General features: G+C 35.6%; 1 protein-coding gene across 2 annotated transcripts; it reads left to right on the top strand.

Moving 5' to 3' along the window:
- The first annotated feature begins 236 nt into the window (after positions 1-236).
- LOC129265154 (mRNA decay activator protein ZFP36L2-A-like) lies at positions 237-5,418 on the top strand. Of its 2 annotated transcripts, none has more exons than XM_054903152.2 (2): positions 237-1,036; positions 1,708-5,418. In XM_054903152.2, exons 1-2 carry the CDS (start codon positions 977-979, stop codon positions 2,797-2,799), a joined length of 1,152 nt encoding a protein of 383 aa, XP_054759127.2. In that variant the 5' UTR covers positions 237-976; the 3' UTR covers positions 2,800-5,418. The 2 variants fall into 2 exon arrangements, with proteins under 2 accessions (XP_054759127.2, XP_063957672.1); XM_064101602.1 differs by lacking the exon at positions 237-1,036 and adding an exon at positions 1,069-1,239.
- Positions 5,419-27,145: the final 21,727 nt, after the last annotated feature.

Raw genomic sequence — 27,145 nt, 5'->3', positions numbered from 1 at the left:
AGATCTAGCCTCTTTACTCATCAATGCATCTGTTTTATTCTACATAAAAACAATGTTTCCAAAATGTCTGAAAATGTTATGATACCATATACTGGTGAGGAAAAAATTACCGTAAGAATAATTATGCTGACAAATGTTTAACATATCGAAGTTTGATAGCATGAATCAGATTGTGTACTGTGCCTGCCCGGCGCCCAGAGACGTATCCCCTGGCTTTACCTTTGCTTGATTACGCCCTTTAAAAAAGTCACTCGCACAAGCCGCTGACTCGACTTATGTTTTCCTTTCTTTTTTTCTGCAGTTTTCCCCTTTCGACTGTGCCACATTGCTAGCTCCATACACTGCATGCCCTTAGTACACTCGACTGCTAAACCAATCACAAATTCTGAAAACACGTCATGCTTCTTATTTGGTAGCACCAAAGTAGCTGATTGGACATTTTAAATTAATATTCATGACTACCTGTTGAAGCCCAGCCCACGTGTGAAGTAATTTTGTCTGCCCGTTTATCTGCAATATTGTGACTGTTGAGAAGGCAATGTAGAATGCTCATTTTTTTACAACTCTTTTAATAAAATATATATACTCTATGCGACTGAATCATTCAAAAAGAGTAAACGAACAGTGCGAACTTCATTTCAGTGTGGTTTATTTCATTTCAGAATGTTAACTTTGTCAAAGCTGTGGGTGAGTTGCGAAAATTTATTGTGAAACACGCCCACAATGCGAGTGCTCAGTAAGCCCCGCCCACTATTATTCTTTTCTGCCTTTTTTCAATGACTCCCGTTCAGCTTGCTCCAGCTCCCTAGCCCTGCACGCGTTTTCCCTTGATCTCGCTGGCAAAAACCGCAACCAGTTTTTTTTTATGAACTTCAGCATATCACGAGTTGGGGGAGAGGTAGAAATAGGAGTTCGACAGCGCTGGGAAGTTAGTGTAACCAAGTTTTTCTAGCTTCTTCGCATCTTCTCCTGAAAAATGTCCACCGCAATGGTATCAGCCTTTTACGATGTTGGAGATATGCTGTTTAGTCATAAGGTAATTTTGTAGAATGCCTCGTAGCTTTCATTAGATATCAGTAGATTTCAAATAACTTAGGCTTAGCCACTGCATAAATATTTCGCGTGAATTTCACCACGCTACACAGTGTGTTGGAATGTCTGCGCTGCACACTTGTTGAATGTGGCTATGTGCAGCTCGGCTCAGTGAAGCCATTTTCCCCCTCATCTTGTAACATGCTTGTAATTGTGAAGCCTGGTTTACATTATGATCACTATTGAGTTTCGTACCTGCGACGTCAGCAATATCCTATATATTGTGTTTTACTTTTCTTAGTCTTAAGAAGTTGGCTCAAACTTGGATTTTAGATTTTTTGTCTTACGTTAGATTATAATTATACTTAGTATAGGCCTACTAAGCCTAGGCTAAAGAGTAAAGTTGGTTCGAAGGCTAGACTGTTGTTGGACGCATAGCCTATGCATTTCTTTAACTTAAACGCTAGATTAGTACAATTTTACCACAATCATGATTAAACTCGGTTCAGTCTTGTCAGTCTCTGGCCCAACGCCCAGATCTATAGTAGTATAGACGTCTATGTTGAATGCAATCAATTGAGTTCACAAGGTTTTTATTGAACAAGTCTAGGGTCTTATGAATTTCATCTTTGTTCTTGTTGTTAATCTTGTCTTGTCTTTTTTTTCTGTTTTCAGAATGTGTCGTCATTGATACATGCCAAAACGCAGCTGAGAGGGGACACTCGGGCCGTAGGAACTCCTATAAATGGATCAAATGGAGCACATCTTCTTCGAAGGCATTCCACGAGTGCAACCACTGGGTCAACAAGTCCAATAAGCACCAACCACCTCAATGGGAATTCCTTGTTCACACAACAGTTGGAAGCGGTATACAACAAGGAAAATCTCAACAACAAACCAAGGGACCGGGCTCTGAGTGAGAGCGATCGCAATAACCAAACCCGCAATCAGAACTCGAGTCGGTATAAAACGGAGTTATGCAGGCCTTATGAAGAGAATGGCACCTGTAAATACGGGGACAAATGCCAATTTGCTCATGGTATCCATGAACTTCGAGTCTTGTCCCGACATCCCAAGTACAAGACAGAGTTATGCCGCACCTTCCACACTGTTGGATTCTGCCCGTATGGACCTAGGTGTCATTTCATCCACAATCCTGATGAGAGGAAATTATCATCGCCTGGTCCATCAAGCAAATCTAGCCGCGAGCGTACAATCGAGAGGCCCAAGCTCCTGCACTTCCCCAGTGCACCCCTTGGTTCAGCGGGTGGTGATCTGACACCACCACCCATGTCCATGTGTGAAAGCCCTCTTCCTCTCACCCCACCACCAGCAATAGATCTTCTTAGTCAAGATGAGTTACTTGCCACGCTTACCAACAATGCTATGACTCTGAGTCAGATGCAGCACGATGTAGGACCACTTCTTTCTCCTTCTGCATTATCTCCTACCAGTCTGCAAAATGCATTCACTGCTGCTCCATCTTCCCCTTTCATCCCACTTCAACCAATCAATGATGATTTGGAGCAACTCGCAGTGCTACGTCTAGCCAGTAAACAAGGAAGTAATAGTGTGTTCTTCCCAGTAGATGAGCATGTTGTAACCAACAACTTCAGACCACCATCACCACCTGAATCCTTGTCTGATCCTGAATCTTTAGCAGACACTAACATGACCTCAACATCTCCTACAGCTAGTCCGGTGGGGGCTAGGCTTGGACGCTTACCCATATTCAGAGGCATTTCCCAAGAAGACCAACGTTTCTAAAATTCTTTTCAACCCAGACAAGGAGATAACCTTGTTAAAAAATCACTCAAATGAAGTCTAGATCTCTCATTAATTTATCATGGACATCATTTGTTTTTGTTCTTCCGTGGACAGGCAAACATTTTGTATGATCTCCTAATTATATATTATGAAAACCTCATTTTGTGAAAAAAAAAGCTGTTCAAATATTTTATTGATGTACATGTAGATTCTAATGGATGCATCTAAAGTTTCTAGAATTATTTATATATCGACTATTTGGTCCATTCCTGGCAATTTCGCTCAGAGGGATCTTGTGCTTATTCTTTTTTATTATTTTCTTCTGTGCAGTATTTTATCTGCCAGGTTATATACTCTTTGTGTTCAACATGACTATTTATAGTCTTATGTTTGTGTGGCAATTCCTTTATATAAAAAAAATCAATTTATGTTTAATATATGTTTGTCTGTGTATCATTTATTCCAGCCTGTTTTGTGACTACAGCAAATAGTGAACACTACATATGTATTTAAGTTATCTTGTAATATTTATTTTCAAATTGATTAAACAAAAGTGCAGTCTGTTTGGATGAATTTATCATCATGTTGAAAAGAATTTCTTATTTATCAGGTTATTTTAAAGATTGATTAGTATATGTTTATATCATTCAAGCATCTAACTTATCAATGTGCTTCATTCTGATTTAACAATGAATTGAATGTTTTTTTCTTTGTAGCCATTTGCGTGGATTAGTACTTAGTGTCAGCACTGGTTAATGCCCTGCTGGAGGTACTGGTCAGAACCAGCAGCTTCATATATCCATTTGTGTCATGTTTTTCTGTGCCAATATACCTATTTAGCTTGTGTACAGTGTGGTCACCTGTACTAAAGTTAAACGGGGTTGTAGTTTTACCTTATATAGACCTGTATTTAGTAATTTATTGTCAAACCACCTAACTTAACAAGGAAAAAAACAGTGCAAGAGACTTGTTTAATAACGAAATGCAGCCCTTTATCTTATTTATTGTCAAAGTTTCATTATTAAACTATCAGCTTTATGATAGTATTAATATATTTGTGAATATAGTACTTGTTGTGCATAGACTCTTATGTAATTGATTTATTTAACACTGCCTCGTAGGTTTCATATTGTCACTATTCAATCTGGAATAATCCCTGTAAAATGAACTCATTGATATCTAGTTACAATTAATTATTTATCACATTAAGACTCTTGGTAACTGACACTGTACAGAAAAAAAAGATCTCCATTGAAATCTACTTAAAGGTTGTTATTTTTAGTGCTGATTGAAATGCACTCTGCTGTTATGCATATATGCTAACTTGCCTTATAAAACTTAGCAATTTTGAACTGTAGCCTTACCATGTAACTGGGTTTATACTGTCCATGCGTTCATTCTCTCTTTTTATCTCCCCGCACTCTTGGGTTTCAGGAAGTCAAAGCATGAATCAATTACAGTATGTCTGTTGGTGTTTGGGTTAGACTTCTGGGCCAGGCTCTTGCTCATAACTCCTGGTGTAAGCTTTTTAGTCAAGTTATATGAATTTTTCAATTTGTTGTATTCGTCTTGGAGTTATTGCAAGCATAGTAATCTGCCCATGAACCAAAATCAATAGGATTTCTTTTTTTCCAAGAAATATTAATTGTTCAATGTTCAATACTGTTTTTATGATATAAACTATTCTCATTTGATAATGATTGGATATCTACAATTGTTTGATTATGTTCAAACGAAAGACAATGTTTGACACATATTTTTGTCATTTTCTCTGGTTTGCCTAATCTATGCAATATGAGTAAAACCATGTGATGTAATTAATCTTCCATTTTGATAGATTGAAAGCACAAATGTCTTCCATGAAACACCGAGCTCATTTTCTAGCTCATTTCTATATTTTTGTTTGAAATGGTGCTAATTGGCCGTTTTTGTGAGAAATTGAAAAGAAAAAAACTTGAAACCAAGTGCCTCAAGGTCGTAAGAATGACTCGATAAATGGATTTTATTTTTCTTTCTCTAGTTAAATCTTTAACAAACCGTCAGTAATTAGAATATCGCGTGAAGGCAAAGTTAATATTTAGCTTTGTTCATTTTGTGTGGATGTTTGAGCTAGGAGCCGTTTGGTTATTTAACATGAGAAAAATCGTGCTTGTTTATATTGGCTGTGCCATTTAATTCTATTTTCTTGTACAGTATAGATATTGTAATTTATTGTAAAATGTTGGGCTCGCCCTTCTCATAAGTTTTGACAACTCAAAAAGTTGAACAACAACGTTTCACAAACAGTTTGCAGCCTCCATTGAGGAGAAATAGTGGGAAAAAACGTGCAACAAAGTATTTTTCACACCTCAATGCTTAATCACTCTATCATCAAGATTTGTTTGTATCTTTTAAGAAAACATAAGTGCCTTGCCTTCCGTCTTAAGTAATTCATTCAAAGAAATTCCTATTTCAAATTGTTCCATTAAATTTCTCAATCCTAATGTTTACTCATGTCACTTCGTCCAGTGCTTCATGCATTTGAGAACTGGTCGTTGGAGAAATGTTTGAGTTTGCAAGAGTTGTTAATGTATTATTTAATTTTATTAATAAAACTGAAGAAAATCCTATAAAAATAAATATTACGTTCGTTTATTTTCTTTCGTTTAATTTAGATCACAACAAATTGTTCCAATCATCAACATTTAAAAGGGACGACCCCCCCCCCCCCAAAAAAAGAAGAAGATGGGAAGGAAATGGAGTGTGAGTGTGTGTGTGTATCTACATAATACGTGTAAATTGAAGTGATAGTGCGAGTGGATTTCGTTAATTTTGAAGTTACAAATAATTGTGTACTAAATATGACCTGCTGGAGTATCAGATCACTGAGTTGACTGTTGGTTGTGTTTATGATACATGTATATATATCGAAGTACAAAACACTACAAGTGCGAGTTTTATCGTGTGGTTTTAAGTTGCACACTGGCGCTGGCTGATAATATCTTTTGTGAAATACGTAATCCAGACCTGTGTCAATTTGAGAATATGATATGATTTGCAATATTATGATCTCATTTCTTCGGAGTAAGGAAGTAATAGAGAATGAATGAGAGTATGCGAAATACAGAAATTCAAGTACATCGTCTTTAAGATATGTAGGCCTGTATGTTTTTTTTATTAATAACGGTAATGTACAGGGAGAACCCAAATAAACTACGTTTCACAAGTATAGGTGACCAGTCAGTCGAACATGAAATGGCCATGTGGATCAGCGCTAGGCAATTTAAATCTCCATTAAAGAGCGTAAGAATAGAAGAGAATGGGAGAGCCAGTGAAAAGAAGTTGTACTTTACCCCCTTACAACAAAAGGTAATCTCAAGGTATTGATTTTTGTTCTTCCTTTCTTCAGTCCCTATCGGGGTAGTATGGTATAGCGAGCCGGGAGAGTTCCTTTTGTATCTCTGTATATTATAGTTGTTTTTGTGAAGGCGAGGTAATTGCGGGAGGTGTATATCATCACGTGACTAAAACGGAGGGAAAGCTTAGCTTAGGCAGCAAATGAGGTTTCTGTCTGTATCGTAGCCGGCCATGTGCGCTCTCGTAAAGGCCTACGTGGATTATCAGGGGGGGGGGGGGGGGGGGGGTGTTTAGTTCCGCTTGCTCGAACTTAGATGGGAGGTACAAAATATTGGCAGAATATTCTCACCCTTTTATATTTTGCTAGGTCCAAGTTCTACTACAACTAAGAAGTTGATTAAATGAAAAGAGAAATGAAAAAAACATTGGTGTAATGCTTTAAATTTATCATAATTGGGTGGAAAGAATTAATAAGAAATTCTAATGTGCCAATTTAGAGTTTCGATTCAACGTCTTACCATGGAGGTATAAATCGGTTTCACAAAACAGTTGTATGTACTGTACTGTTCCCTGACCATACGGAGTCATCATTATTATAACCTAATAATTAATGAAATATATAAATCCGACATTTATTCTTTTTCAACTAAAAAGTTTTCTTGTTAAATTTCTTTATCAAACCATAGAGCTATGATCAAACTTAACCTTTAAACATACACAACACACATTTCCATGCTCGGAAGTCAATATTTTCCTCTAATTCTTGTAAAAAAATATATATGTAGATCTATACCTAATGAACGGTAAGGTTGAAATCAGATCAGACACGTGTAAATACAATCAGACCACGCCCTATGATTAGACCACGCCTATGATGTACAAGTACGCGCGCCAAAATGTGAACGAGAGAGGTCAAAGCGCGCCAATTTTCCACGCGCTCGTGCGTGTTACTCAGTATTGGATTTTGGAAAAATTGTTTTTTTAATGGCCGAGCGCTAGAGGCAAAACACTGGCATAGACTGATATGGAGCTAGTTCATAGATGGCCGCGAAACCGGAATACAAAAACGTATTAGATTTTTCACATGGTCACCCTCCCCCCCCCCACACACACACACGTCCTGCGGCCCCTGTGTATATGGTATCCATTGGCATCCAACATAAATGCGTGTAAATATGTAAATATTTTCCCCTCTTTTCTCTCAGTCTGGGTTTTGTTTGTTGTGCTATATTATTTTACCAGTCACCCCCCCCCCTTCTCTCTCCCCTCTCACCGCTATCTTTTTCACTGTATGTATATCAGTATATACTGCGCGCGATAGGTGACAATACGAAAATAGAAGGTAAGGGGGGTGTTATGAGCACATAAAATGCAGCTTCAGTTTGGCCGACTTTCGAGCTGCTACTAGCATCAGACGGAAACACATTTTTTCCTCTTTCCTTATGCGTCACATCCCCCTAGCTTCAGCAAGCAGTCAATATCACAGTCGCACCAATAAAACAAACTCCTAATCGGCTAAAATAGTATCATTGGAAATATATTAGAACGATCTCCATTTTATTCATAAAAAAAGAAGTAAAATCTATCATACATAGTTTTGAAGTTCACTTGGTTTTTCGTCCACCTCTCGATTTGCTTTTAAAATTCAGAATTTCCCACTAACAAACACCCGATTGAAGATACAATCATCAAGCCAACATTCTAATGATTTTGATTTTGATTTGAAAAAAAAAGTGGTTCCCTTTCTATGTTGCAAAAAAAAGAGGCCTACAAAGGCTATTCAACAACTATACCGTTTTCTTTACTGCGCCAAGATAGGAATATGAACTACAGTCAGATTCTATGCCCTTATAAAAGGGCTAATGACTAAGTTACTAATGACACTCTTGCCAATATGTTCAATGGACTAACTCCAACCCAGATAAGATTTCAATTTTATTCATCATTCAAGAATTCTTATATCGGATGCACGAAGTTCAGTTCAAAACTCATAGATTATACACAATATGAACCCAACTACGGCCTGGACTCGTTCAAAAGTTGAAACCTTACGTCTAATGGTTTGTTTACTACGAACCAGTAGACAAGTGTTTACACATTACTCGCTAATAATTACCATTCAATTAGAGCAAATTACGACACAGGAGGTTTTACGACAAAACTTCAATGAAGTAAACGATGAATCATTTTACTGTGTAGGTGTGCATTGCGACAAACTCCTGTTGAAAGGAATGCACTGGCGCATAGAACTATGATTACGTTATTAAAATAATTAATATTATTCCAAACAAAGCAGTCTCTGGAATAGTCATGTTAAATCATGATTAAATCAAATCGCTCGCCTACTTTATTTTGGTTGAGCTATTTCGCGATTTAGCAGAAAATAATGTTTTTATTTATCCGTTTGTATCCTATCCGTGTAGAGAATTCATGACAAATAGGACTATAATAATTACTAGTTGATGCAAACAATTTGATAGAGTACAGTTGTCTGAATTTACAGCCTATACAGGTCCTGATTTCAACAGGTTGTATTTGTGCTAGACTTGTCTCAAGTCTAATCAGGCTCTGTGTCTGCAGACCGACCCTGTCTTATTTGAAAATACAGGCATATACACGTACGATCATAATTGTGGAATGGAACTAAATATTAATTTTGGTTAATTCCATGGGGATTAGGAACGATCAAAGCCGAAGCAAAATGTCTCTAAAGTACGAACTCAATATTGCAATAAGCCCACTACGATGATTACACATAGAGATCGAACTTTGGTTTATAATTTGAGTAGTTGGCCTATTCAATTCAGCACAACTAATTTAGGTTTTCATCGGGGGGGGGGGGTAATATTTGGTTAAAATTTTACCATCACGAGGTAAGTATCTGACCAACCAATCTGGCGCAGTAATTTACCCAATGCGGGAAGCATATTGTCCAGTAAGGTTAAAAAATAATCAGCAATTGCTTTAGGATGGGCAAAATTTTCATCACACTGGATAAATAAAAATGCCTAAAAGAAATGCGCAATGTTGGTTGGACACATAATTACCCTCATTGAGCATTTTAACCCAATATTTTTAGAGTGTAGGCCTATATGATTAGTTTCAAACAACAGTCGATTATATGGAATCTTCAATGATGAACTAGTACCACTTCAACTTTTTTTCTTTTTTTCTTTAATTGCCAATGGGTAGGTCGATGATAATTCCAAAAAAAGGGAGGCGATCATCGGCCAGGGCAATCACATCACAGTGAATCGGCAGAGTAAAATAATTTCTATCTTCCCCAAAACTGGCATGATGCGACCCCCGTTCTTCCAAAACACTCTTTGTACACGCTAATATTACTCTGTAGGCATGAACTGTGCGTGACGTCACAATATAATCCGTTGACGTTATCATTTATTCTCGAACTCCAGCATCATGACACTTGACCCTTCTAATATCCTGAATATACATATCTCTTCACATTTTCACATCGATTGACATTTTTTTAATAGCAATGTTGTCTTAATTATACAAGATCATGGGTACAGCAGACTGGTATATGTATTTTAGGAAACTTTATAATTATGCTCATCAAAGAGAAGTCAAGAAAATATATTTATATGCCTAAATATCAAAGATTGATTTTTATTTTATTAGGGGAGATGATTAAAACCATAGTTAACATTCATTCAGAATTTAGGCAAAGAAAAGCTACATTACAGAGTTATTGTGTTATTTGAAAAATCCTGTTACGGGTTTCCGTCAGTATTTTCCCGCTGAGCCTACTGAAAACGGAAATTAGATGTAAACAAATAAAACCGGGTCTTTCATACTTTCTATCTGCCCATTCCCTATTCCTTTGCACGCGATCAAAATACCCAAGCAAAATTGCCCTTAAAGGACAAGTCCACCCCAACAAAAAGTTCATTTGAATAAAAAGAGAAAAATCCAACAAGCATAACACTGAAAATTTCATCAAAATCGGATGTAAAATAAGAAAGTTATGACATTTTAAAGTTTCGCTTAGTTTCACAAAACAGTTATATAAATGCACATCCTGGCTGGTATGTAAATGGGGAGACTAAGACGTCATCCACTCACTATTTCTTTTGTATTTTGTTATATGAAATATTCTAATTTTCTCCTCATTACAACGATTAATTCCTCCCTGAACATGTGGAATTAGCATTGTTTACTATATGGTTCAGTCAAGTTGGTCCTTATTGTCAAATCTATAAAAAATGAAATATTGTATAATTCAAACAATAAAAAACAAAAGAAATAGTGAGTGATGGACACCATCGACTGACTCACCTAGTTGTGCATACACTGTTGTTTGAAAAATAAGCGGAACTTTGAAATTGTATAACTTTCTTATAATCCGATTTTGATGAAATTTTCAGCACTACATGCTAGTTTGATTTTTCTCTATTTATTCGAGATAGCATTTTCCTGGGGTGGACTTGACCTTTAAGTACTCATGCTTTGACCTTGGTTGTAAATGATATTTCTCTCTTACATCTGTATTGAATTATGTCCCTTCTTCATTACAAAGTTTTTGATTATTTATCAGTGAATTGGTTATTAATAAATAATGAAATTATGATTGATTATATACGAATGATTTAATCATATATACTAGTATCTGTTACAGATATTGTGTACAAAATGCACATTCTTCTGTATTCTGTGAGGTACAGTTCAAATCGGTGGCCCAGTGCACGCGTATGATAGCGTGATGTGTTGAGTAATTGAATTTGAATGAAAAAGTAAATTTGAAACAAGAAGGCGATGAGAAGTACAAGATAAACAACAACAAAACGACTGCGAAAGAGAAAGAATCATCGGGTCAAGTCCCCTGTCCAAGAAAGACGCTTGTCATTCTAAATTTCCGCTGTTCCCGCCACTTTCAACGGGCCATTTGATAAGTTATGACAGTGACAAGGCCGTGGGTAGCATCACCATGACAACCAGAGTCTTCCAGATGAGCACGAGATTATGAGAAGTGATTGCCTCCATCCAGACTTTTACAACTTTTTTTTTCGTATTTCTGTTGTATATCATTCTATTTGTCAATAATTTTGTTTTACATGACAATTGAATTATGGAAACATTTGAATACTTCATATTTCATAATAAAATACTTTAAAAATAGTGAATGGGTGACGTCATCAGTCCCCTCATTTGCATATCAACCAGGATATATGCTTATCTGTTTGTGAACTTACGCGAACATTAATGTCATAACTTACTTATTTTACATCCGATTTTGATGAAATTTTCATTGATATACTTGTTGGATTTTTTTAAATAACAATTGACTCTTTTTGGGGGTGGACTTGTTTTTTATCAACAATTCAATCCTATATCAGTCATTAATTATCTTTCTTGAAAGTTTGTTAATAAGATTTTCAAATGTATAATCTAATCACAAAATAGTCTCATTTTTAGGGCGCGTGTCAAATTGGACACAACGAGATAAGCATGTCAGCTGTTATAGGAAATATATTTTATTGTATTTATTGAGCATCTGAAGAGCAATATTGCTAGATCAAGTTATGTTTGCTAGATGAAAAGACTAAATTCTCGAACCCGGCAGTATTTTCATTTTTTTCAAATTGAGTTGAATGACGTCACCAAACCGAAATGCTTATACGACCTAAACATGAATGGGGAATGTAGGTTATATCGTTTTGGTCAAACTTCCGAGAATCACGGTCATTTCAGGCCAGTGTCATAGTATTATTTATGGTCAATTGGTCTGCCACTATGCGTCCTCGTCAAAATCTTGACCGCTCTCTGTATCCGTCTCGAAACAAGGATGACTCATTCTTTTCTCATGTTTTTTAGCAAGTAGCTAATAGATATAGGTTGCAACGATGTAGACCTATACACTAGAAAACAATTTTTAAAAATGAAGAAAATGTCTTTCCAATAATCAAAGTTTTCTGTCACTTTCATTTGCACAGCAACTTAATATACATTTACTGATTTTATTTTATATTTTACAAGGGCAGCAAATACATAAGGAAAGCATCTGACTTTGAATTCAAATCTATAGAGGGTTTACACGTTTTTATAAATTCGATGCATTAAAATTTTGTCCTATTGTTTTATTTGTGTTAGAAAATTTTACACCCCCCCCCCGTTTGCATGGCAAATAGCAACATCAATCGGACCCTCTTGTACCCTCCGAAGAAAAAGAAATAAACACACTAATAAATCACCCTTTCTGAGAAAATGAAGGCAAGTTCTGGTTAACATCGGGAATTAGATTGTTATATCCTGTTAGAAGGAAAGAATCCGTCATTTCACATCCCCTTATCAAGTTACGGAACATGCAGGACAGAAAATGACTAACTAGTTTTATTGCATCCCAAGTCCAATCGTTTCTCAATTTACAAATGATTTCACACTATCTTTGAATATTTTTTTTTATCCTAGATGATATTATTTATTTATTTATTTATTTATTGATATATTCATATTCCACAATCATCAAAGTACATTTATAATAAATCATTTTAACACTGAAAAAATGCATAACACACAGGATTGAAACGTAGCAATGAAATGAAAAAAGTGGAGGGGCCTACTAAAAAGCAAAGCTTGTAAAATGTAGACCCCCTATCAAAATTTTATACAAGGGTAATATGATATAAGTAGAGTAAAATAATCAGCAAAATTCTATAAAATTATATATAAACACTGTAACACAAATGTATTTACACTATAGGGTTAGGGTTAGGGTTATTATAATCGTAAGAGCCCGAATGGAAATTTGGATGATGGCGAAAGGAAAATCTTTGCTTTTTATCAGTTTTCAGATTTTGGCACTAATGTCAAAAGCCGGGGTCAAAAGGCACTAGATCTATTTTCGATAGCAATCATGGATATGATACACGTATATGAATTTCTTGGCTAGCTGCATCCAGCAGTCTGTCTGTGTATAGTAAACACCGGGAGTAAGTTCACGTACAGGCAGCGGAGTGACACCGATGAGCTCGTTGGTGTAGCTTTATGGTATGTTTGTGTGTATATCACACACAACCTAACGTCAATGAGCGCTAAATTACGAATGCAGTAAAGCGCGTAAAGAGGAAGTAATGTGATACATTTTGTCTGGACGCGAATATTGCATCGATGACGCATGCGCAGTATATATGTAATTTGTAAACACGATGCAAAGTACATACTACTGTATGTGTGCCCAGCAGTGAACAAAAATGAGCAACTACAATAACTGCATATTATTATGCACAATTTATAGTTTTGATATTTTGCCAGTTCTATACTAGTAATCAACTGATGCTAATAGCATGTTTATACTGGTATAAATGTTTTGCATTTTTATGTGACATTATCATGCGCCATATATTAACTTCTTTATTTTAAATATGTTTCGAACTTACTTTATATTATAACAAAATCATGTACAAGTAACATAATAGTATACTGAAATAGACTCTGCAGAACAAAGAAATAGTAATTTTGTCTGATTTCAACCTTATAGAACAAAATCATTATTTGGAGGGGAGAAATGATTTTCCCTTTCACTGACTTCATCTGTCCATTGTTCTGCTTGAGGAAGTCGTTGAAAATGTAAGGACGATATATACATACGATCATTCATTTTATTATATAGTCTGATAAGCGTATTGGAACCCATAATAACATTTAACTATTTGTCTTTCCGCACTCGGATAGTTTCCTTGTAAAAAAAAGTATGACAACTTTGGTTAACTGGTACACTGATCTCGCTGGAAAATTATACAATATAAAAAATGACATTGGATTAAAAAATCCTATCCTAACATTTTTAGTGTTGGTTTCCCCATAATCTTTGCTTCATTGAACTTATACACCTACTTTATATTTAGTTAAATTATCAACGTTTCTGCATTTTATGAAAATACCTGATTGGCTGATTATTCATAATTTTACGCCGTGATGTCCAGTCAATTCAGGTGCAAACCCATATTTGTCGAAACAAACTTAAAGGGATGGTCCAGGCTAAAAATATTTATAGCTTAACAGATAGAGTAGAATTTACTAAGCAAAATGCTGAAAATTTCATCAAAATCGGATAACAAATAACAAAGTTATTGAATTTTAAAGTTTAGCAATATTTTTAGAAAACAGTCGTCATGAATATTCATTAGGTGTGCTGATGATGTCACATCTCCACTTGTTCTTTTGTATTTTATTATATGAAATTAGGTTTATTCAAATGTTTTCCTCCAAAAACTAGAAAAATTGGATTGACAATTAATTTAGTGCATTAGATATTTATTGCTGCAACTTATTTCATTATAAGAGAGACACATTATTCACACAAGTATGAAATAATGAAAAAAATATGATTTTATGTAATAACATAAGAAGACAGAAAGTGGAGATGTGACATCATCAGCCCACCTAATGAATATTCATGACGACTGTTTTCACAAAATATTGCTAAACTTTAAACTTCAATAACTTTATCATTTGTTATCCGATTTTGATGAAATTTTCGGCATCTTGCTCAGTGAATTCTACTCTATGTATTAAGATATCAATATTTTCAGCCCGGACCATTCCTTCAAGTGGTCTGAATCTTAAGCCTACCATGGCCTGAATTCAATTGTGTAATTAGTTGCATTTTGATAGTGGAGGGTGAGGGTATCATAATTCCAGTCTTTAACTTATTTTCCGACAAAATTAGTAGACAATAATTTAGTGAATCTGAAAAAAAAAAAAAAAAATCATAACTAACAGGTTGCCTATTTTTAAAGGTCAAGTCCACCTCAGAAAAATGTTGATTTGAATCAATAGAGAAAAATCAGACAAGCATAATGCTGAAAATTTCATCAAAATCGCATGTAAAATAAGAAAGTTATGACATTTTAAAGTTTCGCTTATTTTTCACAAAATAGTTATATGCACAATTTAGTCACATGCAAATGAGAGAATCGATCATGTCCCTCACTCACTATTTTTTTTTTTTTTTATTGTTTGAATCATACAATATTTCATTTTTTAAAGATTTGACAATAAAGACCAACTTGACTGAAACATAAAATGTTACACAATGGTAATTCCACATGTTCAGGGCGAAATAAAACTTTGTTTCACAGGACAACGAAGAGAAAATTAGAATATTTCATATTTCATGTAATTAAATACAAAAGAAATAGTGAGTGTGTGATGTCATCAGTTCCCTCATTTGCATACCGACCAGGATGTGAATATAACTATTTTGTGAAATTAAGCGAAACTTAAAAATGTCATAACTTTCTTATTTTCCATCCGATTTTGATGAAATTTTCAGTGTTGTGCTTGTTGGATTTTTCTCTTTTTATTCAAATCCACTTTTGGTTGGGGTGGACTTGTCCTTTAAGTTCCCGGACGAAGAGCCCCTGGAAATTAGGAAGGTCTAATTAAGGAGGGAACGAGTCGGTGATACGGCCCAGACTGCGGGTCTTTCTACGAAACCAACTTCCTTGTTATCTCAAATCGTGATGAGTATTGATTCAATTGTTCTATTCAAGCCATTGATAGGAGGTAAGAAAAGGAGTCCAGTCATTCGATGGAGATGATAAGAGGATTAAATCTACAGTTCAAACCACAACCTCACCAGATTAAAGATAAAAAGAAGCTTGGTCAGAGCTTCTGAACAAATATCGAGTAATGAGATTTCTACACCGGGTTCTTCAGAGATCGGATTCTGATTATTCAACTAGAAACTTTTGCAACATAAAATTTCAGAAAAATGCGATATGATAGTTCTATCTGAATGTGCAACGATCTTTATATACAAGGGACCTACAACAATCGGGAGAAAGACTAAATAATTATTGTATCATATTCATAGCCCGGGGGGCAGTCAAATATATTGCTGTACACACGCGTGACCAAGTAATTTCCAAACACCCCCTAAACTAGTTTTTATCCGTGTGCAAAATAATCACCTAAACAAGTTTTTCGCGGGCTTTATTTACACATTTTGGCCCCTAAACAAGTTGTCGCCAAAATATGAACTCGGGAAAAAGCTTGGGGAAAAACATACCCAAAACACGTTTGGCTAGTCTTTAAAAAAAAGCTTTTCTTTTGGGAAAAAACCATACCCTAAATACGTTTGACCCCGCGATTGACCATGCATTGACCAGTCTTTCAAAACCACCCTTTTTCTTGAAAATTTGTGTTTTTGATACCCTTAACGAGTCTACGCGCGGACCGTTTTTGGTCACGCGTGTGTACAGCAATATATTTGACTAGCTCTTGAGCGCGGACATGTATATAGGCATTTCATTAAAAAAAACGGTCAAAAAACATTCTAATAATTAACAAAACCCCATGCCCCCCAACAACACCAAGGGATCGCATTCCCCTAATAAATAAATTGATCTGAAGTTTTATACTACGAAGTGCTAGTCTCAAAGTTAAAGATTTTCTGGGTCTGTGGTCGCAGTCTATTCATTCCCAGAATGATCGCGTAACACTGGAATCTCGGATCTACTAGTATCTCTTGAAAGCAGGGGTCCATTACGTCACAAGATCTTGTTTATTGAGAGCTCCGGTTCAGACACCCAAATTATAATAACAATAGAACTTTAGCTGTTACGGTTTGGAAGATTGCTCATTAACACATTCATCTCACTCTCAGCTGACTATCAGTTCTTTTCCATTGATTGTGACGTCATATTATTAGGGAACAAATTCCAGAGCATGAAACGAATATTGGACAATAGGCCTACGCACAATGGTACCGTATAACGTTTAAAGAAAGCCAATTGTGACACAAATCTAAAACAGTAGGCCTAGACCTTTATACGTAGGTTCAATTTACCAGTTCATTTCTCATTCTTATAATTCATAAATATTGCCTTAGGATGATAACTAAAATAGTTGAATTCACCACAAGCACAGAAAAACTAGAGCACGATAAACATGTAAACAAGTCAAGAACATTTTGATATTTTCGGCTTCCCATCATTTTTAGCTCAGAGTCAGGGGCGGAAATCTCTCCCAAAAGGTAGGGGGGACAAGGGGCTGGAAAATTTGACAAGCAAAAAAAAAATAGGTTATCATCCCAAATGAAAGGTAATTTCGACCCCAAAAAAAATTGACAAGCAAAAAAAAAAAAGGTTATCACCCCAAATATAAGGTTATTTCGTCAAAAATACATGTTTTATTTCGATTTTCAATAATGTATTTCTTTTCATCACAAAAGACCAAAAATAGTAGGGGGGACATTTGATATTGTGCCCCCCTACTATTTTGGGTAGGGGGGACGCGTCCCCCTGGGATTTCCGCCCATGCTCAGAGTTATGATTCACAATACTGGCCATGGATTTTGCACATTCTCTTCAAGAATGAAATGGTGTCCAATCAACGGCAAGGTTCTCTTCACCTATAGCATCCTTCTAGCTTAGGAAAATGGACTTATAAACATCAACTAATAATGCATTCACTTACAATTTACAAGGTTACAAAGTCATAAAATCCATGTGAGAAAATAACACAAAACATATTTGTTTACTACATGTGCTATATCGATGTTCAAATATTTATGTCTTTAAAAGTTTGTATGATATCTCAAGCAGGACACCGAGTATCAATTTGATTACTGATGGGGCTACCCTGTTGAATAAAGAAAAAAAAATGGATAACTATTGAAAATTATGTTTTCAAATGAAATCAGTATATAACGTTCACATATTGTTTGCATCCAAAAGCTTTGTTTAAAACTTTTTATTTTTTAGATCTTGTATAGACAATAACCATTCAGTATTCCGGTTGAAATTATGATTGAAACTTTTCTCTGGTCCAGCACATAATTTCCGAAGCCGTCTTCAGTAGCCTTAACATTCAGACACCTGCTGTGTGTTTTGACCGTAAAATTATGGCTTACATGGGTTTATTTCCAATTGGTCTTTTGCCAATTCGTCCAATTACCAACTCGTCTACTATCATTTGGTCTACCATCAGTTCGTCCACTATCCACACATGGTCTAATTTCCATGTCGTCCACTCACCACTTCGTCTAATAACCAGTTGGTCCTTAATAGCCATTTAGTCCATATACCATTGGTCTAATTGGACAAAATTAATTAAAATAAAATGGGTATTAGACCAACTGGTTACGAGACGAAATTGTCATAGCCGAACTGGTGATTATGGATTGAATGGTTATTCGACCAAATGGATGTTAGACGAAAGGTTGATGGACGGAATGGCATTAAGGTAGACCATGTGATGCGTGGACGAGTTGGCAATAGACGAATCGGCAGTTTACCCTTGCATGTACCAGAGTGCCGGGGAGATGCCATTTCATTGATCAGACTGTAATCCGGGATGCGTTTACAATTTACAACCGGAAGTCTGTCAATGTCATGTCTCGAGCGTCTTTATTTGAAGCTCCTTGCTTCAAGTTGAAGTCAGTCGGGGGGGGGGGGGGTGACGTGATACTTATCAAATTTAAAAGTCTGTGGATATAGACTAGGTAGTGTAAACACAATCATATTCTCCTTGTCTTGTGGAAACTAGACTAGGTAGTGTAAACACAATCATATTCTCCTTGTCTTGTGGAAACTGGACTCGGTCTAAATCGAAACTGAGAGTGAAAAGCCAAGCCTTGACAAACAATATGATAGCTTCAATAATGATGAGCATGATCGATGTGGTTACAGTAAGATAGGCTCACTCACTACCAAATTAAAGGTATTATTTTCTCGATGATTGATTTTTGAAAGCGTCCACTTATTGAAAGTAACTTACTAGTATTATGCTTACGGCTAGCTGACAACAAATTCCATGGATCTGTATACGGACAAAATAAACAGAGCAAATATTTTCTTCTTTGAATGATCTAGTTGCATCATACCTAGGATTTGATCATACTGAGTCCAAGCTACATATACCAAGGAAGAGGGGGAGAGGTAAACCACAAAATTCACATCATAGACACAAATAATATTCCCAAGACAAAGTTACTGAAGAAGAAAGCATAGAATAATAAAGGAGAAAAAGAAGAGGAAGAAGTAGAAGAAGAAGAAGGAGGGGAAGAAGAAGAAGGAAAAAAAGAAGAAGAAAAAGGAGGAGGAGAATAGAAGAAAAAGAAGAAGGGGAAGATGAAAAATATCAGACTCTTTAAGACGTTTCAGACAATATTACCCAAGACAAGTGCCAATGCACTACTCTATGTTTATTGACAGTTCTGTTTCACTTTTAATGATTTTACATAGAAATCGTATGTAATATTCTGTAGACTGCATGTATAGAAACAAAACAAAATTATTTCTCACTTGGCGTGATAACATCTGATAAAATAAGTCACAAACAAACCAGTCCCCAAATTCTTGATCTCCAATCTCATTATATACCAATTTCTTTATGTTTCTTTCTCTTTTGTAAAAATAACAAAAAACAAACTAACAAATACACGATCCAGTTCGTTAATCGTGTGGTTAGGGTGATTCCCCCATACGTCATCGCTATTTTTATGGTACGGTTGCGTGCACTCGACGTTTATTGTGACGTCATACAAAAACATTACGAGCGGTCCGAACTATCGACAGACGATTGGAAAATGAATCATTGTCAAATTTTACATTTTACATTCTATTTTTTTCCCGACAATGTTCTATTTTGGTCTACTTTATCATAGGCCTATAGGCAGTATTCGCGTTGGTCTCGAATTAGATTACTGCAATCGTCACTAAAGATTACACACTGGTTGTTAGCCCGTTCCTGTCAAGATTTCTTCACTTTTTATGACACACCATGATGACCTATAAGAGCACCAACATTATAAAATACCAAATATGATATATACAAAGCTAAAAATAATTTAACATAATTTGAGAAAATATATCACATGCATGTGTGAATCATGTCCGAAATTATAAATTGCAATGTTTTTGAAAAATTATTAGTTATGATAATTGAATTATTGCAATTATTGATTAGCAGCATAGACAGGCTAAAAAAAAACGACATTAAACATACATGTATCATTAAATGATGACAGAAATCAAAGTAAATAAGTCTCGACTATCAGAATAAAAAAAATACATAAATTTCACCTTTTGTGAAACTGATCAATAGGTCCAAATTAAAATAAAATTTTAGATATGTCTAATTATTATTAGTGAGAGCGTATTCAAATTTTCATATTTTGAAAATGAAGTATATGCCCATCATGCCTATTATCCGTCTGCTTTCTATATGAAATTGTAATTTATTTACAAGAAAATACATGGTTTTATCATTTATTGCCAAGATAGTAAACAGGCTTATTAAAATATACTGAATTCCGTGATGCTGCTGACAAAAAAAATAATTGCTTGTCAATGAATGATTCACGGTATACGGCATCGCGTGATTCGTTATACATCCTGGCACCCATTCTTGCTATTGATTACACATTTTAAGAAATATTATGCAATCTATATTATGTCTGATCAATATAGAGAATTGTGGGAGGATCATGTATCAATTATGGCAAGCATGAATGTGTCTCTTGCAATGTAGGCCCATACCCCATTTACTTGAAGATGATTGAAAAGTATATGAAAATATGTCGGGCCTATACATTGCCACGATTGCCATGATTGAGAGAGGTAAACTGTGAGAGGGGGATGGGGATGAGACAAGGAGAAAAGGGGATCACTGTTAGGACATGATGAGACAAAGAAAGTCTGGATATAACGGTTAGTGCGCATAAAGAATCAACCCTCATTCTCTACTTTGAATAATTATACTGGTATATCGTATAATCAGGTTAAATGAAATTTGATCATTAAGAAGGAGATTTTTTGCCACTTTCATCGTGCTCAGAAAAAGGCTACACAATTCTTGGTCACTTGCAGAGTCATTTTTTATAACTATAACACAAAAAGAATATGAACGTATCTTTGAATAAGAATGTTCAAAATAAAGTTCTATGGGTATGTATACACCTGACAAGGAAATTTTTTACTTCTTCTTTTTTATTTCAATCAAGCAACAGTTGCATTATTTCTATCATTAATACTTTGATATTCTACAAACATTTTGTCTATTTTGGATGAATTATTTTCTTGTCCAGAATGCAATTGCACGCGAATGAATATCTCATGTGTGCCCTATAGCGGAAGGTCGGTACCGGTATCAAACGTTGTGAGTAGTACAGAGGGGCAACTTTCCCATTCCCTCACCCTGTACGTGTATCATGAAAATTGTCAATCTGTTTTAGTAACGTATGCGAAACTTAATGATATTTTAGCCAATATTCATCCAAGATTCAATTAAGACATTCGGCCCTATATATTACATACGAGCTAAAAACAATTCTATATTTTGTTCAATGGTTCATTATCATAACTGAATATATTTCTTTTCTTCATATACACTCTAAAATCGTAAAAATATAGATTCATTTTCAGTTTTGGTATGAAAATATATCGCATCATTGTGGTCGACGATGATGGAGCCAGTTTCAGTAAAGTTTTCCTCATTTTCTATTTTTTATGAAATCCAATTTGACGTCAATGAGGGCTTTCTTTTTAATAAAATATCATACTTATATAAAGAACAAAATTAAGAGCAATGTTTGACATCCCGTATGACATTCGGGATGACATGGTCCTTACTATAATACTTGTCATTTAATTTCTAAATTCAAAGTAATAAAACCATACACTCGTCATTGTCATACAACCCGGAAACGGAAGTACATACAGAACTGACCTGGTTATTATCAATCTCTGTTTCCTTTACGTAATATGACGCGTATAAAAACGGGGGGAAAATAACCTGTCAAATGGGAAATAGCGATATGATTTTGATCAAATGGTAATGGATAAATGGCACTCGGCTCACAGCCACAACCCATATTTTTTTATTTTTTTAAGAAACCTGCTGATACCTGCAGCATGCACAACCTGAATTTTGTATAAAGAATTTGCATTTATTTTCAGTGCTGACATCCCGGTTGAATCTGGATCAACACACGATATCATAGGCGGATCCAGGTGGGGGCCCGGGCCCCCTATTGGCGGAGCCAAAAAAAAAGAAAAAAAGGGAAAAGAAAAAAAGAAAGAAAAAGAATGGAAAAGAGAGAAGAAAATAAGAAGGGGAAACATAAAAGGAGAAAGACGAATGAATAAAATAAGATGAGTGGAAGACTTGGAAAATAATTTTTAAAAATCGTTCATGTCACTATACAGTATAAAATTTTCGCTCGCGCTTTGCGCTCGCATTGCCTTTTAGGTCAATATGGAGCTCAAATATCAAATTTTGAAGTCAATATACAAAACATATTTTAGCTCGGAAATCAAACTTTCATTATTTTTTTTGATTTACAAATTGATTTTTAAAAAGTGCTCTGTAAAAATTTATGTTTTATCTTCTGAATATTAACATTTTCTGCTCGCGCTGCGCGCTCGCAAAATTTGATTTGTCAGGTACCTATTATTTTCCTGTATTCCATAAAGTTCTCAAATATCCCAATTCAGGTCAAATTGTCAAAACGTAACAGCTAGCGCTGCATGCTCGCATTTTGATTGGTGATTTGATAATATATATCTCAATATTAATTCTATAGCAAACTAATTAAAATTCTCATCATGCCAGTTTATAAAAAAAATCGGCTCGCGATTTGCGCTCGCATTGATTGTTGAAAATATATTAACTCATGCATCTTATTCATGATTACAAAAGTGCTTTAAATGTCCAGTTTTCAGGCCATAATAAATTAACAAATTTCGCGCTCTCATTTAGGCTTATTAAATTAATAAATAATATATTAATAAAATAATCTTTTTTTTCAGAATGGAATATCAAAAAGTTTCATCTCCCGCTTAGGAAGAGAAAAAGGAAGATAGTTATCATTTTCATATGATGACATAATGTTCTCAAAATGTCCCTGTCCTATGTCAAAACTCAAAGTAATAATAATGTAACATATTAGATCTTTTTTTTTAACTGTGATTCATATCCACCTCACAATTTTCTTACAAAGTGCTTGAAATACACAGCTTAAATTGGCCCTTTTTTCAGATCGGAATATCAAATATTTGAAGCTAGCGCTTCGCGCTCGCTTGATTGTTTTTTCATGATGAAAAAAGATATTTAAAATGCCCAGATTCTAGGTCGAAATCTGAAACACGCGCACACATGTTTATTCAGATACGCAGCTTGTTCCCTATTTAAATCAATAATGAGCCTATAATTATATCCAGTTTCAGATCAGAATATCAATTTTTTTTCTGCTCACGCTTTGCGCTCGTATTATTAATGTAGGAAGATACCAAAAATACCAATTTTTTCATGATTTACAAAACATGAAGAGAGTGTCCCGATTTTAGGTTTGAAATCTCAATTTTTTCCGCTCGCACTTCGCACTCGCATCAATAATTGTTTGGTTATATACTTAAACCATTCATGATTACAAAAGTGCATAGAACGTTAATTTCTTAGACCGGGGGAGTGTTTCATCAACATTTTCATCCGACAAGTTGTCAGATCTGACATCTTTCTCTGATGTTGATTGACTGAGAGGTATTGTTACTATGGTAACTGTCGGATAAAATGGGACTTGTCGGATAAAACATCCGACAAGTCCTTTCATGAAACGCCCCCCTGAACGTAAAAAAATTTTCAGCTCGCGCTTCGCGCTCGCATTATTTAATCATTTAAGTATGTATCGTCTTAATGGCTTACTGCAAAACGTCCTTAACAGGTCCCTTTTCGACAAGGCCAGAACGCATTATAAAAATTTCTGCTCGCGCTTCGCGCTCGCAGTAATTATCTTGTTACATACGCATCTTGTTCAGGTTCACAAACATTGCCCAGAATGTTCAATTTTCAGGACAAAATACATGAAATTTCAAAATTGAAAAACTCGCACTTCGCGCTCACACTATTTAAATTCACGATCAAGAAAAAAAAAAGAGAAAAGGAGAGGGATAAGGGTGAAATATAATATAATTTTCCAAATATTATGTTAAAATCTATCACGAACTTGGATTTTTGTAATAAAAATGTCAAAAATTTTGCTCGCTCGCTCGTAACTTCTTATTCATTTTACGCGCTACGCCTTGCAAGCCCCCTCAAAATTTTTGGCTCATTACGCCACTGGGACAATCCCTTCAAAGAAACAAACATAAATCAACCTTGAGCGGCTGATCTTGGAAAATATGGGTGAAACATTTTTCGGGCCCCCCTATTGGTGGAGGCTGGATCCGCCCCTGGATATAAAGCTGATAAATAAGGTGATTATCCCACGATTATCCCGGTATCTTAAGCATGTTTATCGACTTATTACATACTTCTTCTTTTTTCTGGTCGAAGTGATTTTCACATGAAAAGTTAAATTTGGCTGCCCAAGCAGTTTGCCCAAATTCATATATTAAATCCATTTGCAAAAGAATACAGGAATATTGAGTTTGTACAATATTATTATTGAACGACAGATTTGAACACTGTAATAACCAACGCAATATAGGAGAAATGGTCAAGTTCTTGCGGTGTGAGTGTAGTAGTTGCGAAAAAGACAGGTCTTTATAACGAGGGGAGGGGGGGGGGGGTGATTTCATATTTAGGAAATCCAGCTTTTTGCTCTTCTCTTATCTGATAAAAAATATCCTCTATGCGATATCCTTTATCTGTGCTTTTTTTTATACAGATGTGAATAGATTTTGACGATAATGGATGCCGACATATCTTCAAATTTGACATTTTATGCTAATCGCAGAGTTGCAAAAGAAATATCATCGCCCCGGGGTATATTATGACTAGAATTGCTTTGCAATGTTCACTCATTATTCCACTACAATTTCATGAGTTTTGGCTCAGGTTGGTCTGATAGCCGGTGAATATCTTGAAAAGAAATATTGCCTCAAAGGCAAATCTATTTTTGGGGAGATCGAACGATTCTATAAAGAATCTGAAAAACGCGTGAAAATCAGGGGCCACGGAAGCGGGGGGGGGGGGGGGGGGGCTGGGGGCTTCAGCCCCCAATTTTTTCCAAAACCGTGTACAAAAACGTAAAAATGACCATATGATTGTGATTTTTTGCATGGTCAGCCCCCCCTTTTGGCTCAGCCCCCCCCCCCCACTTTGAAAACCGTTCCGCGGCCCCTGAAAATAACATGTTCGGTAAATCATGATAATGATTATTGAAAATTATGACGTCACATTTTCTTGTTCACACTTATATTTTGTTTATTATTATTATTATTATTATTTTATTTGGCATTCAAAAAAATAAGAGTACAAACAGATCAGAGACAGTATCAATCAAACTTGTACATGATATAGAAAATAAGACCTGGATGAGAGTTGGAGAGGCTGCCTGGGTATGGAAAAGGCTAACTTAATAGCCATAACCCACAGGTCTTCCTCCCCAAACCTCCCAACCCCATCCAGGTCATAACACCAATGGTGAAAATAAAAAGAAGATATTTAGAATCGGCAAAATACAATGGTCATACATGTGACTTGGTCACTTCAAGCCAACCCCCACAATACTTCCCCCAATCACATCATTATGTATCTACAAGCATTAGAATGATAAGCATCAAACATTAAAGCAATCGTAAGTTTGAAATTATAGATATATAATACTGCATCTACCATAAGTAAAGGGATATAAGACAATAAGAATATATAAAACCATGTAAGAGCGATCAAATGACATAATGTTGAAGTTGAAATAGGCCGGATTAGATTTAGTGTATAAATTATGAATAAACTTGCTCTTTTGTTGAAATTTGTCAATGGGAAAATAATAAATTAAGCATTATCGAAGGAAATACCATTATAAATCGGACGTCTAATCATTCAAAAAACAGAAAGAATTTCACGACGAAGGAGGTTCAGAAGTTTTGAGATGTTTCCAGATACAATTTCATCTTTGATATGTGAGGGCATACTTTCCCATATAATCGGAAATCTATGTATTGCAGTTTGGTGCAAACGTTCGGTTCTGGCTTTCATGTGGTGGAATAGGATTGTGTGTTCACTCTGGCGTGATCGTACAGTTATATTGTCATTGACCGCCTCACATGATACAATGTTATACAGGTTTTTGATTACAAATGACATCATTAGATATTTCCTTCTGGATTCAAGAGTAAACCAAGAAAGGCTCTGTAAGCGCTGTGGGTAAGGCATTTCCTGTTGCCTTTGATTCAAGATTACTCGTGTTGCCCTTCGCTGAACTCTTTCCAGGGCTTCAGTATGTTTCCTTGTGAAAACATACCATGACGGGATCCCGTATTCCAGGATTGGCAACACAAGTGATTTGTACAGACAGAATAATGCCTGTTGTGACACGCCATTACCTAATCTCGATATAAGACCTAGCATTCTATTAGCCCTTTTAATTACATTATCAACCTGGTCATCCCAGGTCACACTAGAGTTAAGGGTGACCCCGAGGTACTTGAGAGAATGTACTTGTTCTATCATTGTATCATCAATTGTATACTCTGTTTGCCCAACATTTTTCTTACGAGGGGCAATCCTAAGAACTCTAGTTTTTGCAGCATTAAGTTGCATTTTGTTTAATTCACACCACTTAATTACACATGAAATGTCAGCTTGGAGTAACTGTTTATCGGACTCGTTTCGTATTATACGGTATAAGAGCGTGTCGTCTGCAAAGAGCACACATTGCGATTTTACTACATGAGTGATATCATTAACAAACAGATTGAATAATCTTGGCCCTAGAACACTTCCCTGTGGTATTCCTGAAGTAACTTTTGACCAGCATGATCGTGACCCCCGGAACTGAACGGATTGTTCTCTCCCACAAACAAAAGATTTAATCCATTTCCATGTATCGCCCTGGATATTGTAGTTTTTTGATAATTTATTTAGTAGAAGACTATGCGGCATTCGGTCAAACGCCTTGCTAAAATCGAAGAAAATGGCATCGATTAAAGGAGTGGGCAATACTTCCAAGGACGTTAACCAATCATGGGTGATATTAAGTAATTGGGTAACACATGACCTTTTGGGAGTGAAACCATGTTGTTTTGGAGAGAGCAAACCA

Source organism: Lytechinus pictus, chromosome 7 (genome assembly GCF_037042905.1).
Source record: "Lytechinus pictus isolate F3 Inbred chromosome 7, Lp3.0, whole genome shotgun sequence".
NCBI lineage: Eukaryota > Metazoa > Echinodermata > Echinoidea > Temnopleuroida > Toxopneustidae > Lytechinus > Lytechinus pictus.
Note: the sequence above shows the minus strand (reverse complement) of the source record. Positions and strands in the feature narration are given on the sequence as shown.

Coding starts and splice junctions, on each gene's coding strand:
- LOC129265154 (XM_054903152.2), top strand. CDS start 977: ATGTCCACCGCAATGGTATCAGCCTTTTACGATGTTGGAGATATGCTG. Junction 1,037..1,707: donor ATATGCTGTTTAGTCATAAG/GTAATTTTGTAG, acceptor TTCTGTTTTCAG/AATGTGTCGTCATTGATACA.